At 54.4% G+C, this 13,094-nt stretch overlaps 1 protein-coding gene across 2 annotated transcripts in view; it reads right to left on the bottom strand.

Annotated features, from left to right (window-relative positions):
- Positions 1 to 13,094, bottom strand: part of SLIT1 (slit guidance ligand 1) — a 152,068-nt gene that overhangs the window by 8,146 nt on the left and 130,828 nt on the right. For both annotated transcript variants that reach the window (XM_037138927.2, XM_037138926.2), the window contains 3 exons: positions 5,006 to 5,169; positions 3,220 to 3,344; positions 2,874 to 2,971 (listed from right to left, as the gene is read on the bottom strand). In XM_037138927.2, coding sequence (XP_036994822.2) covers positions 2,874 to 2,971; positions 3,220 to 3,344; positions 5,006 to 5,169 — 387 coding nt within the window. The remainder of the gene's footprint in view (positions 1 to 2,873; positions 2,972 to 3,219; positions 3,345 to 5,005; positions 5,170 to 13,094) is intronic.

The following is a 13,094-nucleotide window of genomic DNA, read 5'->3' on the forward strand; positions in this document are numbered from 1 at the left end:
CACGTAGGCCCATGGCCAAAGCAGCAGCCTAGGGCCACTGGTCAATGTTATTGTCCCAGAGTTTCAGTTCCTACTGCAGTCCAGGGCCTCACTGCATGCGGGGCATTAGGTGGACAAGACCAGCCTTGCACTCATGGGACTCAGTCTGGGGTAGGGGAGGGTGATGAGGGGACAGGCAACCAGGGGAGAGGGGGAGGGTACAGTGTGGCGGAGGGGAGAGGCCAGGGGACAGCGTGGCACTGAAGCTGGGGGGTGTGAACAAAGGGGCGGAGGACACCCAGCTCCTCCCTGGGGGGGGCGGGCTTCTCCAAGGTGACAGTGAGTAGTCAGGGGCCCTCACAGGGGAGTGCAGGAATGGGAAGGAAGGCAGTGGGGCCAGAGGCACGGGTACAGCCCAGAGAAGACCCTACATTCAGTTCTCTGGGGGGAGGTCCTGCTCGTACAAATAGTTCAGGTCTGCAGGAGCACAGGCTCCAGGGGCGGGGGCAGAGTGGGGCCAGAGCAGGCTGTGGGGAGCCCCGGGAATCAGTGCTCTTCCAACCAGGTACACCTTTCCCTGGGGCATCTGGGTTTGGGGGGAGCATGTGGGTCAGAGAGGTCTGAGAAGGTTAACTTCCAGGTCTTCCAGCTCTGCAGGAACCCTTCCCTGGGCTGACCTGCCCTGGCCTCCACAGAGGCACACACAGCCCAAGACCCCAGGGTTCCATGTAAAGGGACAGCTAGGAATATTGATGTTTCGAAAGTGAGCGAACAAGAAAGTGCCTTTTGCAAGTCCCGTGGCTTCCCATCCTGTGTGTGAAAAGTAATTGGAGGAAGCCCTCATGGACCCGTCAGCTGATAGAGCACTAAAAATAATTTCTGATGACATCACTCGGGGTTTTTGGCAGATGGACTCCGAGGGCTTTCGCAGACTTGAGGGACGCAGCTATGGTAGAACTGCTTCTGCTCTTCCCTGCGTGTGTTTGTGGGAAACTCTCTCAGCACTTCCAGCCATACAGACACGAGTCATGTGCATGTGTGTGTGTGCACACAGCTCCATCTCATTCAGACACATGTGTAATAAAACCCTACTTTAAAGTGTAATAACTACCGATCAAATTTTGTAATACAGCCATGTTGGTTTGCCCAGTTGTTTATTATTGATCATTGTAATGATAACTCAGTGCAAAAGGAACTTTTAAACAGAGGCTTATGGTCACAAGAAATAATGAAAACTCTACATTTACACTGAGGCACCCATGTTGGTGGTGCAGAAACATGACAGGCTGCTCCAGAAATGTCTCTTTAGCGTAAAAACAGATGACATGAGAAGGACCGTGGGAGGAGGCTTGAGAGTAAAATAAAAATACACTTCTAAAAGCAAAGAGAATGAGGTAAACAGTTAAACTGCAAAAGAGCAGCTTATTTGTATAATTTTTTAAAGGTATCAAATTGCTGTGCTATTAGGATTCCATTGGAGAACGAGTGTTAGTTTTATTTTTAAACATTAATAAAATGGCCTCATTTGCAACAAAAAAACTAAACTTACAATGAAAAATTTTAGCGGGCACTCCAAGAATGTGTGAGGATGTGTGTAGTTTTAAAACTTGGTGGGGGGGGGCACAGTATGTGAGCAAAGCAGCTTGGGGGCCACTGTTGTGAGGCGGGTCCAGGGGCTGATTCTCCCCCGTGCAGACAGGGGATGTAAAACAGGGCTTTGAGCAGGCTGAGGGGGTCAGCTTTGCCTTTCCAAAAAGGCCCTTGGGAGCCTCAGGGTTGAGGGGTAGAGAGGCGCCGCCTTTCTACCTACAGAGCCCACCCAATGGCCCCCAATCTGTACCCCCAGCTGCACCCCTCTGTGCCTGGAGGTGTCCTCTCAGCCCCTCCACTCTCCACAGACAGCCCCTCTCGGGTCCGGGGAACGAGGAGGGGCTGTGAGCTGCCACCCAGTCCCCAAGGAGGATGGAGCCAATAGAAAGGGCGCCGTTGCCAAGGCAACAATGAGCTGAGAGGCCATTCATTGCTTTTCTCTTTACACCTGGTAATTTGGGTTCAGGGAGACAGGTTTGGCTACTTCTGCCAGTAGATGCAGAGCCAATTTGTTCAGCCAGCCATTCATTTTCAACAACTAAATGCACAGTATTCTTCAGAAAAGCTCTGAGTCCAGAAGAGCTCTGGGAATTGGGGTGTTTGGTGAGGGGTCCTGGGGAAGCAGGTCAGTGTAGGGGTGCTTGCCTGTGATGTCAGCCCTGGGAGAGGCTGGGACACGGCCTTGCTTGTGTGGAACCAGGAGACAGCGGCAAAGGCGCTTTTTGGGGGGAGGCTCCGGAGGGCAAACCCAGGACTAGCTCCTGCCTCTCGAGGGGCCTGGGGTGGGGGCTCAACTGGAAGGAGGAGGCTGAGGGCACTGCCTTCAGGCAACAGTGGTGCTACCAGCAGATGCTTGACTTTGGCTATTAGACACCTTGGGTTAGCAGAGATCGTAGGGGTTTAAAATGCCCCAAACTGCCCCTCAGCACCGCCACTGCATATGCCCTTGGCCATGGATTCTCAGTGCCATCAAAAGACCATTCTGGCGCCTGGCAAGAGCCGAGAGAGGCCTGGAGCGGAGGCAGGAGCAGACACCTGGGTTCCCAGCGCCAGCCCCCCACTGCCGGCTGTGACTCCGATCACCTGCTATACTGCCTCTGGGCAGCAGCCAGCCTGGTGGGCGTGGGCCGGTTCCCAGTGAGAATTTGCTCCCACTGAGCCCACCCTCTATCTCCTCCCAGAGCACGGGCCTTGGGGTGGGGGGATGCTGGCCACTCCATCTGGAGGAGGAGGGCACCAAAGCTTGGGTGCTGGGCCCCATCAGCACCCCGCCCACCAGGATCCAGCCCCTGCAGGCAACTCACGTGAAGCCGGCACCCTCGCCCTCCTGGGTGTGGCAGGTCCCGCCATTTTCACAGGGGCCACTGGCACAGCTGTCCAGGGACACCTCGCAGTCTCGGCCCTGGGGAGAAGGTCAGCGGTGGGGACCCCAGGGGGACCCAGGGGCTGGGGAGAGCCAGCAGAGATGGCCAGCCCCCCACCGCCCAGCCTGCCTGTCCCCGAGTCACTTGTGCTTTCATTGGCTGCAGCGCCAGCTCAGGAGCTGGAACTGTTCTGGGGGCACCTGGGGAAGAGTGGGGAGCAAGACAGACCCAGCCCTGCCCGCGGCACAGCGGGCAGCCCTCCTCCACCACCTCGGCCTCCACTCACCTTGTAGCTGCCGGGGCAGGTACACCTGTACGCTTCAAGGGGGTCATTGTGGCAGCTGCCCTGGTTCTGGCATGGGCTGGACAAGCAGGGATCACATTTGGCCTGGACAGCCAGAGTGGGGGCGCCTGAGGCAAAGCAACATGGAGAGCAAGTGTCAGTACCGGGAGGGCAGGGGTAAGCAGCCCCGGCCCTGCAGGGCTGTAAGGACTGAAAGAGCTCATCCACACAACGTGTTCAATGGGCTGGTGCTGGGCCCCGTGGTAGTCAGGGCACAGCCATCAGTGTGAGAGCACCAGTCGTTTCTGCGGACGTCAGGTGACCTTTCCTGGGCCTGCTCATACCCTTCTGAGGCAACCACCTCCAACCCTGTCAACTGCTAACAATAACAAGGGTGGCCACCTCAGCAGAGACGACGCACAGCTGTGAGGAGGCCACAGTTAGGAGGAAGAGGGCCACGTGCCTTTAAGTTGTTTCTCTCAAGGCCAAAGCGGGAAGGAGCCTTTCCCATCACCTCTCCAGCTATACAGATGACCCTCTCCGGCCCTCCAGGACTCCACGGTCGCCCTGCCCTGAACTTGGAGGTGGACGAGGAGCTGGCAGCCAGGCTCCTGCGGCCCCTCCTGCAAGGGGCAGCGGGACCCACACGGGTCAATGGCGAGAGCAGCAGCTGACTCAGCTTCTACTTGGACCCCTTCTGGAAGCGGGGAAGTGTCTGTTCTGCTTGCTCACAGGTGTTGAGCATGAACCGAAACAGAAACACTTTCCCGAAATCACTGGAAGGAAGGGCGAGAGGCCTTCCCAGGAACAGGTGGGATTCGGCCTCTCGTCCAGGTGCTGGTCACCTATGTGGGCTCAGTGTGTGAAGATTTATGCCCGTTCACTTCTGACCTGTGTCCTGTTCTGTAATGCGTGTTACATTTCAATAAAAAGTGGTGGGGGGGGGGAATATCACTAGTACCAAAACCACCCAATTAAATAAATCCTGAGCAAACGCTCCAACACAAATCAGCCTGCTCCCAACAGCTGAGAGCAGAGCCCCAGGTCGGGCCCTTGGCACTGTTAACCCCGTGACAGTGTCCTGCACGCAGGGTGGCCTATGCATCCTTGTTAACCTGTGGCTGTCACTTTCATTTCCCATGGAGCTCTGTGAGCTTGCAGAGGGCAGGGGCCGTGGCCCACGACCTCTGGTGTGCTCCCCCAGCCGTGCAGTTCTCCCCCTCCCCCCCCCTTCCAACCTCCCCTCCCCACAAAGCTGGGCCTGGGGCAGCCGCTCAGCCACCTCCCTCTGCTCAGCAGGGCTCCTGGGGCCTGGGCGGAGTGTTTACAGATGCCCAGGGTGAGGTGCCTTGAGAGCCAAGCCCAAAGAGCCTCCGGCCCCATTTTTCTACAAACGTCAGGAGACTGGCCCTGGGTCCAGTGGCTCAGGGGTTTAAGCTCATTGCTGAGCACAGCTCCTACCAAAGGGAGGCTTGAGTGTTTGAAGCTTCCACAAATGCTGCTGCTATTTTCACTTTCTCTACATAACCCCAGGGAGGGATTAAAGCCCTTGCAGCCTGGGAATTTTCTGCCTGTTTTTTTTTCATTCATTGTTATGTCAGGACTAGAAGGCAGTCATACTAGTGAGCTCCAGGTGCCTCAATTCTGCCACCTGACCCTCTGCCCGGCTGGCTGTCACAGACACAGCTGGGAGGTCCAACCAGGGTGAGCAGGTCCGCTGGGCCACCTGCAGCAGGAGGTAGGGACGCAACCCAGTACCCGCCACCCCGTTCTCTGCTCCTGGGCTCACCTTGGCATTCAAACTTCTTGGCAGGCGTGGTGAGGAGCAGCTTGCCCTCCATGTCTGGGGGTCCAGCACAGCGGGCAATGCCTGGCTCCTTGTAGCCGGTCTTCACCCAGCTGGACAGCCAGCGGAGGTGGCAGTCACAGTGCAGGGGGTTGGCACCAATGGCCCTGGGGCGGAAAGTGGAGAGAAGCGGCATTTCAGCCTCAGGGCTCGTGGGGTACCTGAGGTGCAGGGTGCTACAGCGGGGGCTGGCAACAGCCCTGAAACCACAATCCAGTTCTGCGTCCCAGCAGTTTCGAGTCCTTCACATGCGTGCCCTTACTGGGTCCTCACCACACCCTTATCCCCATTTGATGTGTTGAAACTGAGGGTCCAAAAGGTGGAAACCCTTGCCTAAGGGTGTACAGAGAAAGGGGGAGGTGGGACTTGAACTCGTGGGTTGAGGCCGAAACCTATGAATGCATTGCCTCCCTGCTGCACCGTGAGGAAGGAACGAGCACCCACTGCTACGGCTGCTCTTCCCGCTGCAGTCCGTCTATCAGCTCGTTGGGCCCAGGGCAGGTTTTCTTCCTCCCTCTCAGAGAGACATGAGCCTCCCGTGACTAGGTCACTTCCCTGAGGTCACATGCCTGGCGAAGGGCCTCCCAGTCCAGCCGTGGAGCTGCCCGGCTCGGGAGCGCAGCGCACGCTCACTGCGCAGCGCACGCTCACTGCGCAGCGCACGCTCACTGCGCAGCGCACGCTCACTGCGCAGCGCACGCTCACTGCGCAGCGCACGCTCACTGCGCAGCGCACGCTCACTGCGCAGCGCACGCTCACTGCGCAGCGCACGCTCACTGCGCAGCGCACGCTCACTGCGCAGCGCACGCTCACTGCGCAGCGCACGCTCACTGCGCAGCGCACGCTCACTGCGCAGCGCACGCTCACTGCGCAGCGCACGCTCACTGCGCAGCGCACGCTCACTGCGCAGCGCACGCTCACTGCGCAGCGCACGCTCACTGCGCAGCGCACGCTCACTGCGCAGCGCACAGATGCACCCTCACACAAGCCTCTGTCAAACTCTGCAGGCCCAACGTCTCCACCTCACACACGGCCGTGAAGGTGCCGAACGCCCCTGCATTAACACCTTAACGTGGTTAATTTTACACTGCATGATGTTTACCTCGAGTTTTTAAAGGCACATTCCTGTGTCACTGATGGAGTGCAAAGGGAGTAACACTGACGATGGGAACTGTGTGATCTCTCGAGTAGGCAGCGCGGCTGCCTTCTGACCCAGCGACCCCGTTCCCGGGAGCGGGTCCCGCAGATCCACCTGTGCCAGTGCACAGCGGCACCCACGCGAGGGCACTGGCCGCAGCCTCTCTGTAACGGAAACACCGGGGACTCCCAGTGTTCGTCAGTGTGGGACGTGCTTCCACAAACCACGACGTGTCACATTCCAAAACAGTCTGACCCACAGTCACTGCCAACCGCAGGACACATGGTCACCACGCCTAAGTGTCTGGCCATTCGGTCCTCCCTGTATTGACACGTGTTATATCACAAATTATATCTGCCCAAGCAGCTTGCTTCTTGTCACTAAACGGCGCGGTATGGAGACCTTTCCAGGTCAGTGTATATGAGTCTGTCCCGTTTTGTCAAACTGCTCCCCAATGTCCCAAAGAAAGGGCGCCTCGTAGCCTCATAGAGACCCTGCCCTGTTGCCAGGCATTCGGTTGCTTCCCGCAGGGGCCAGCATCTCGTACACGCCTCCTGGTGAAGTGAGCGTTTTTTCTGGAGCAGACAGCTAGAAGTAGGTTCCAGATGCAGAGGAAGTGCTCATAAAAAAACGTTAACACTTCCCCTCCCAAACAGGCCATGTGGCCTTACACGCACCAGCAATGCAGGGCCACGCCTGCCCCCTCCCTGTCCCAACACTGCCTCTGGGCAACCGCTTTGTGTCTCACCAAGCTGGTGGGCAGTGCGACTAAAAGATGAATGAGACATGGTGACACGTCCCCTCTGGGGGACACGAAGGGGCCAGAGTTCTTTGATCCAACAAATAGAAAATCATCAGAGCTTCGTGCCTGAAGTTCTTCACTATCAACATTATTTTGAAAATGTCAGGCTGTGTAAGGTCATTGACAACGAGCCCACATTAGGTAATTAGCAGCCGCACACGCCATTCTCCCCGTTTCTGGGCGCCGCTGCACAGGCGGCTGCTGCCCTCGGGTGTGGCGGGTGGAGCGGAGGCTGAGCGGGACTTCCCCAGAATAGCGCATCTGGCCACCGCGCGCCTTAAAACACAGGCTGCGCGAGCCTAGTGCTCCGCCCCCGCACAGCCGCCCGCGCCGCTGCCCGGGCGACCTTGAGCGGCTTGCTGCATGTCTCCGGGGCTCACTTCATGATTCGATAAAGAGCCCGCGATCTGGAAAGCGGAGAGGGCAAGCGCGTACAACCTGAGACGGGCGCCGAGGGAATAGTGCGGCTTGGAAAGGAAAGCCAGCGCAGCCTCGCAGTGTTGTTAATTGTTCTCTGTCCTGGGGTGCTGACGCATCCGTCCTGGCTAATGGGGCAGGGGACACCTTCCTCTTTTCGCTTAGCAAAGCTAGGGCTTCTCAGACGCGGGGAAGCTCAGACACTGAGTTTTTGAAGCTCCAGGGTGTTTTAAAAAAGACTTTTTTAAATAACTGGGGTATGAAAATGTCTTATATTTAAAGATGTTTACATTTACCAGATTAATGTTTAAAGAAACAAGTGCAAAGAAATGTAATTATGTTATTCATAAGATAAAGGCAGAATTTATGTTAAAATTTTTTGTACTAGGCCGTGGGAGTGTGGTCTGGTCATGAGCCAGAAGCTACAAGTTCATTATGAATGGCTTCTTCTGTCAGGCCTGTAGCTCACTTACAGAAAGTGCCAGAAGGGCTACATCTGAGGCCATGGTGAACATGGAAGCCTTGGCAAGTCACAGGTCGTCCCAGCTCCCAGTCCCCACATGTATCCCCCACAAACGGCAGCAAAGCTGTGCTGCAAATGTAAGTGTCCCTTTTCAGCTCTTAATAGTTAAAGAATAAAGAATTAAAACTACCAACATCAATATAAAGTGAATCAAGACTCAATTTTATGGGACAGACTCAGAGCCACACCTGACTTCAATATTTCAAGCTTTCATTTATCCCGTGGCTGGGTGCTGTGGCCCACTCAGCAGTACTAGTAGTTTATTTTCACCTGGGGACCACTCCCCCCACCCCCGAAAAACGACTGGGGACCTAGTGGGGAGTGGAGAGCCACAGGTGCAGCTGAGAGGCAGCTGTGGGGACGGCAGCAAGGCCACTCGTCAATCCCAAAGGACTGTGGATTCAGTCCCCAACCAGTGTATACATAACCCTGTGTCGCTGGCCCTTGGCGTAACTCGGGAATAGCTGAAACAGTAGATATGGGGTGTGTTCATGCCAAGACCCTGCTGGGCTTCTGTTCAGGTAACTGGGACCAAATAGCTTTCCTGTGGCTGTTTCACATAGGTGCCCGCTGTGGCCTTTAGCAAATATTGAAACTTCAAGCTCTCCTTGGCCCAAGCCCATCGTCCTCCCCACAGTGCATCTGCGTGTGTCACTGTCTCCTTCTATTAGACTGGAGCTTCGAGGGAGCACGAAGCGTGCACCCCCACCACGCCTCATACCAGCTGGCATCGGTAAACATTTGCTGAATGGACGCCGGCCTAAAAGCATGAGAAATGCACAGCCCTCAGTATGAAAGCAAATTCAGAGAGAAAAGACTGTAATGAATCTAATTCTCATAATTCCCTTCCAGTTCTTGTGGGTGCATATGTCCATCTTTGAAATCAGTATACCATCTTCTGTATTCTACATATTTTCATAAAATGATAAATTCCAGTGTCATAATCATGATGAACTACTTGCTATTCTTTAGTCATTGCATGTTTACTTTTCATAGTGAATTCTTCATGAATTCCGAAATCGAACTTTCCAGAGCGCAGTGAATTAGGCAACAACATGTCAGGTTACAGAAGTGAAGAATGGTGTTCGGGAGCCTTGGCACAGGACCTAACACAGAGCACGTGTTTGCTGATGGACGGACAGACAGCTAGACTAGTAGGTGAGAGGTGAGCCAACAGCAAAGTAAATACAAAAGGCGCAGAAGCAGAGCTGTGCACGGTGTGGCGGCCCAGAGCAGCGATGAGTGCTCGCAACCCCTACGGCACGCTAGAACCACCGTGGACGTCAGGAACACCGTTGTTCAGGCCGGGGAAGAGGCCTGAGAGGAGAACAGGTTGTCTGAGACCCGACTGCAAGTTGATGGCAGGACGAGGACCTGATGCCATGCATCCTGGTTCCTAATCTAGAGTTCGGGGAGGGGGTTAAATACGGCAAACCCCGTCCTCCACCACACCCCAGGCCCCCCGCCCCTCCTGCACACTGCCAGTGAAGAGAGGCCCAGGCCGGAGTCACGGCAGGAACAGAGGGCACCTCCAGGCAACAGGAGCACTGGGTGCTAACTTTTGGGCACCCCTGACTTGTCATGAAGCCCTGTGCATGTGCCCCCCTCCGGACGGCACACGGTCTCTGAGAAGCCCAGAGGCGAGGGGCAGTGAGTCTACACCATCCTTTACTGTTCCTTGACTCCTCATAAGTGCTCGAGAAATCCTTACGCAAGAGTTGCCACGCTTCCGCAGAGGAGATCATGGATGCATGCGTGCATTTACCCATATATTCCATCAGTACTGCATGTGCACACACCCGAACACAAGCACACGTACCTTTCCCAAGCTACACCTAGTTCCATTCAAAACCCTGGGTATAAAGGGCAGTTTCTCTTCATAACAATGGAAGATTTCTTCCACATACAGGCTGTCTTGGAGAGAAATGGGGCTTCAAAGCAATGAACACATCTCATCAGTAATGCCCATGCGCTGTTCTACAATGACTGCTAAATTGATCTTTACTTATTTATTTCTTACTACTGGATCTGACCCAAGGTCACTATTTTCCTAAAGAAAATCTGAATTTATAGATAGGTATGAATGAGCTCAAATTTTGTTTCGGAAGCTTTGGTTTTTGTTTGTACAGAACATGTAGTTTTTTCATTTCCCATTTGAAGTACAAAACCTCTAGATTTTGAGATGGAGACAAGATCAGAATTCATCTGGGTGTCATTCATATTTCAGGGGGAAAGAGGAAAGGAAGTCAACTTTACATTTAAACCCAAAGCATACAAGATACACAAAAGGGGGGACTCCATGCATTCAGAAAGGTGGACCAGATGACTGAAAAGGCCTTGCTGGCAAGGTGGAGAGCAGATCTGACCCTTGAAACAGCCCAGGGTAAGCCAAGCAGTCTGCCTGGGCCCGGAGCTGCGGCAGACCCTGGTCCCCAGTGGAGACAAGTGCAGACTCTGGAGAGAAGCATCTAGAAACAACAAGCTCACAACCAAAATTTACCAACCACAGATGGAAAGAGGTCCCTGGGAATGGGTCTCATCAAGACCCGTGGACAACAGTGTCCTTGCCTGGCCCTTGTCTGGCGCTGCCACCTCCAGCCAGCTCCCTCCACCACGCTCCATCCTCTCCAGCCTCCACATGTCCTGTGGCTCTGCAGGACTTTCCTATAACATAATTCTTCCACCGTTCCCTTCCGCCCACAGAATAAAGTCCAAACTCCTTGGCATGGCACAGACGCCTTCACAGTGGAATCCCAATGTCCCTTTTCTAGTCTTGTCTTCCCACCTCATACTCCTCACCCAATCAAACTCTCCACGTCCTACGCTGGACACACAGCATCCTTGGCTGTGTCATTTACTTTCTTGCCTCCACACCTTTGTACATGCTGTTCCCTCTTTCTGCAATGCTCTTCCCCATCTTCTCCAAATGGCAAACTCCTGGTCTCTCTCTAATGGCAACCTAAAGGGCACCTCCTCTGTGAAGTGCCTCCGAGTCCCCCAGAGTCAGTCACTGCTGCCTTTGAACTTGTTTTATGACATCCCAGATGGCTGCCAAGGGCGGAAAACTTCTGTTAGTGAATTCTTTAGCACCTGCCTCACTGTGGCTACTCAGGACAGTTTTATTGGAGCAGTTAAGAATAAATAAGGAGCTTTAGAACCAGATACGCCTAAGTTCAAATCCTGTCTCTGTTGCTTCCTAGCTTTACGGCTAAAGGAAGCTGCCCGGCTCTTTAGCACCTGGGACTGTCAGATGGAAACAATGAACCCCACCCACCAGGACGGAGCCCCTCAGGCACTCCACTCCCCCAGCCAACGCCGCTGATCAGTCACTGCACATATCCCGCTGAGTGCAGACCGGCACTGGCATCCTGGGTGTGGCCCAAGGTGGCCCTGTCACATTTGTACGGCTGCCACACAGCATGAAACCTACCTCTCTTTTTGGCCATGAAGAAAACAATGCCCTACAGACAAAGAATTCACATGTAGCACAGTACGTGTTCCGAGCAGACCCTCAGTGAATGACACTCTTACTTTATTTCCTCAAGCCCAAGACGGTTAGAGGCACTACTGACTCCCTACACTTTGGGAGGGGCGGAGAAACAGGACCACGTTAAATAGAGAGGTCACTTGTCAGGCACACTCTGATTTCAGAGATTAAAATGTGGAGAAGGTAAGTCTCAGAACTGAGAAAATCCAGTGAGACTGCTGAGTGAATGAACTGCAAGTAGAGGTGCTGGGGACCCCCAGAGCCTCTCTGACCTGGATGTGCCTGTGCCCTCAGGCCCTGGGCACTGGACGGGGGCAGAGGACAAGAGGCTGCAGTGACCCCCAGGGTCCCGGCTGCAGCCCATCGACCTGCATGCTGCCTCGGACTGTGGCTGAGTCTCCAGGAGAGAGTGCTCGGTGTCGGCCTCTCCTCCAGGATCAGCCCGCCGCTTTGCACCCCTTCACTGCCTGTACTGTGATGAATGTGTGAGGCATAAAATTTGCCACTTGGGCCATTTTAAGTGTATGATTCAGTGGTAGCATCAGTTACATTCACTGTGCTAGGAACCATCACCCCCAACTGGTTCCGGAACGTTTTCATAACCCCAGACAGAAACTCTGTACCCATTAAACAAAAACGCCCACATCCCCTGCTCCCAGCACCTGGCAACCACCACCCTCCTTTCTGTAGCCACGGCCTAGACCAGTCTGGGTCCTATCGGTGGGATCACACAATCTTTGTCCTTCTACGTCTGAGTTACTTCGCTTTGTACACCTTCAGGGTTCATCCAGCTTGTAGTGTGTGTCAAACTTCCTTGTTATGGGTAAACACTATCCCCTTGTATGAAAATACCACGTTTTGTTATCCACTCACCTGTTGATGGACACCTGGGTTGTTTTCACCCTTTGGCGATTATGTGAACTATACTGCCATGAACTTGGTTGTAAACGTGGCCAAGTCCCTGCTTTCTGTCCCCTCGGGCATGTACTTGGGAAGCGATTGCTGGATCATGTGGTGATTCTACATGTAGCTATCTGAGGAATTGAGTGCACTGCCTTTTAAGAATAGCTCATGCAGAGACTTCCAGCCAAGATGGAGGCACAGGTAGACACACTGTGCCTCCTTGCACAACCAAAATAAGGAAAACAACAATTTAGAAACAAAATAATAACCAGAACTGATATAAAATTAAACTGTATGAAAGTCAGACAACCAAGGAGTTAAAATAGACACATTCATCCAGACCAGTAAGCGGGGCAGAGGCAGGTGGCCAAGGGGAGAGGGGTTGTGGCACAAAAAGCAGTGGCACCAGGCATGCAAGGTAGCAGCGGGTGGACCCTGGGCACGCAGGTGGTGGCTGGCAGACCTTGGGCATGGAGTGGCAATGGGCAGACCCAGCAAGGTGGCAACTGTGAAGCGGGAACAGTGTGCAAAGCAGCTGGCTGACCAGGGGGTCCCACATTTGCACGCAGGTGAAACTGAGAAGCAAGACAGACCGCACAACCCAGGACCCCAGCGCTGGCAAATAAAGCCTGAAAACACCAATTGGAAACACCTGTGGGGGTTGAGGTGCAGGGAGAGGCTCCCAGCCTCACAGGAGAGTTCGTTGGAGACACACACTGGTCCTAGAACGTACACAAGCCCACCCACCCGGGAACCAGCACC

Source organism: Artibeus jamaicensis, unplaced genomic scaffold (assembly GCF_021234435.1).
Source record: "Artibeus jamaicensis isolate MK-2021 breed Jamaican fruit bat unplaced genomic scaffold, CSHL_Jam_final contig_252, whole genome shotgun sequence".
Classification (NCBI taxonomy): Eukaryota; Metazoa; Chordata; class Mammalia; order Chiroptera; family Phyllostomidae; genus Artibeus; species Artibeus jamaicensis.